The sequence below is a fragment of the Buceros rhinoceros genome, unplaced genomic scaffold (genome assembly GCF_000710305.1).
Source record: "Buceros rhinoceros silvestris isolate BGI_N320 unplaced genomic scaffold, ASM71030v1 scaffold21272, whole genome shotgun sequence".
Lineage (NCBI taxonomy): Eukaryota > Metazoa > Chordata > Aves > Bucerotiformes > Bucerotidae > Buceros > Buceros rhinoceros.
Genome location: NW_010399722.1, coordinates 1 through 2,033, shown reverse-complemented (window position 1 = coordinate 2,033; position 2,033 = coordinate 1). Strand labels below are relative to the sequence as shown.

Genomic DNA, 2,033 nt, shown 5'->3' with positions numbered 1-2,033 from the left:
CAAACCGGGACAGAGACTAAAGCTTTTCCTTTTGCAGGGGTAACTGCAGCTTGTCCCCCCACCCAGTGACCCCAGTCAGTGCCTCTGCGTGTCACCCCACCTCTGTTGTGGATGGAGGTGGAGGAATGCGTGTGTTTCTGTGCTCCTCAGCTCTGCCAACCAGCGCCCAGTCTGTTCCTGTCAGCTAACACTGGCAGCAGCTTAGGTTCCATTAAAACATCAGTCTGGGAGCCATGGTAGCTGCAGCAGGTCTGTCTGGCAGAGTTCAGAACCCCAAATTAAGCCTTTCCAGCCCGGTTTGAGGGTGGCAGACATGCTGGTTCCAGCTGCCACCTGGGTGTCTCTTCCCTGGGATTGTGAGGGAGCAGCTGGGTTCTTGCCCTCAGGTTGAGCTGGATGGCTCACGGAACAGCAGTGTGCTGTGCAACCCCTCCCAGTCCTCTCAGAGGATGAGGGTCTGCCAGGAGCAAGATCATTAATGGGGTGCAAGGTGGTCGGGGTGGTGCTGAGCGGCTCAAGCAGCTGACAGGGTGCTGGAGGCACGTGTGAAAGCTGTGCACTGAAGGGGCTTGTCTCCATCCAGGCCGGGACGGTGATCTGGATCGGAATCCTGGTGTACACGGATCCTGCTGGTCTCCGCACCTACCTCACGTCACAGGTCACTGAACAGAGTCCCTTGGGTGACGCAGGTCTGCCTCCCATGCCTGTTCCTGGAGGGGTCCTGCCTGCTGGGGACCCCAAGATCGATCTCTCAGTCTTCCCGTCGGACCCCATACAGCTGTCAGAAAACCAGACGCAGCAGCAGCATGAGCAGAAGTTGGGGCTGGGGCCCTTGGGCGGGCTGGAGACAAACCAGCACACGTGGGCCCAAGGAGCAGAGGGCAGAGGGAACGGACAGACGGAGCTGGGAACTGAAGCGGAGGTTACCTGGGGAGCAGAGGATGAGGAGATTTGGAGGAAGCTTTCCTTCAGGCACTGGCCATCCCTCTTCAGCTACTACAACATCACGCTGGCCAAAAGGCAAGTGGGTGGCGTCGAGTGCTGCGGTGGACTTGGCAGTGCTGGGGGAACGGTTGGACTCGATGAGCTTAAAGGGCTTTTTCAACCCAGACGGTTCTGTGATTCTATGGAGGTGACACTTAGAATTTTGTAAACCAGTATCTGATCATCTGTAAGTGACGGGGATGGTCTCTGTGAGGAACAGAGACTTCCCAGCTGAAGAAACTTCTTGGGGAGATCCTCTGGACCAGATTGTTGTACCTGCTCTTAAAGCTGTGCGATCCATTTGATCTCCTCAGTAGTTTATTCTACTGTTGGCTTTTAACCTCTCCCACAGGGTTAAGACCCAGCAGATATCTTTAGAGAAAAATATTTTGAAGGAGAATATTTCAAAGGAGGTCTTTAGTTTAGAAAACAAAAACTTCTGGACATGCCAAGACCTGCCTTGGCTGTGGTGAGGGATGAGCTCGGTGACCTATCAGGCCATTCATGTCCTTTGTGTTTGTTGTCCTCAAGCTCTTCCCATCTTTCCCTTCCTTCAGGTACATCAGCATCCTCCCAGCGATCCCTGTCACGCTGTACCTGAACCCACAAGAGGCCTTAGAAGTGCGGCATCCCCAGGAGGCCAACCGCTACCACCCCTTCTTCTCGGCGGGCGCCGGGAAGCTGGAGGCCAAAGCTCAGCCTGACCGAGCCTCGTCCAAGGTGCAAGGGCACCAGGACGTCACTCTTTACAAGTAAAGTCCACGGGCTGCTCTCCGGCCCTTCTCCTGGGGGGGACCAAAAAATATTTGTCACGCTTCAGCGCAAAAACCCGTCCCGCTCTAGCTCAGCGCTGAATTAATTGCTGCTGTCGCCATTCATCTTCCCCGGTGGGGGACGGTGTGTGTGCCCTGGTGTTGGTGCACAGGAGGGAGGTTTATGGCTGGGTGACAGGGACAGGAGTTTGGCTTGGGGAATGAACGCTGAGATTCGATAATGCTTTATCAGGTGTTGGATCAAACTCTCGTGCAAGCAGGGCCATCCCTTTCCTG

General features: G+C 55.3%; 1 protein-coding gene across 1 annotated transcript; it reads left to right on the top strand.

The window, feature by feature from the left end:
- The first annotated feature begins 582 nt into the window (after positions 1-582).
- LOC104489443 (sterol regulatory element-binding protein cleavage-activating protein-like) lies at positions 583-1,773 on the top strand. The gene is made up of 2 exons (XM_010131608.1): positions 583-1,020; positions 1,542-1,773. Exons 1-2 carry the CDS (start codon positions 701-703, stop codon positions 1,738-1,740), a joined length of 519 nt encoding a protein of 172 aa, XP_010129910.1. The 5' UTR covers positions 583-700; the 3' UTR covers positions 1,741-1,773.
- The last annotated feature ends 260 nt before the right edge of the window (positions 1,774-2,033 follow it).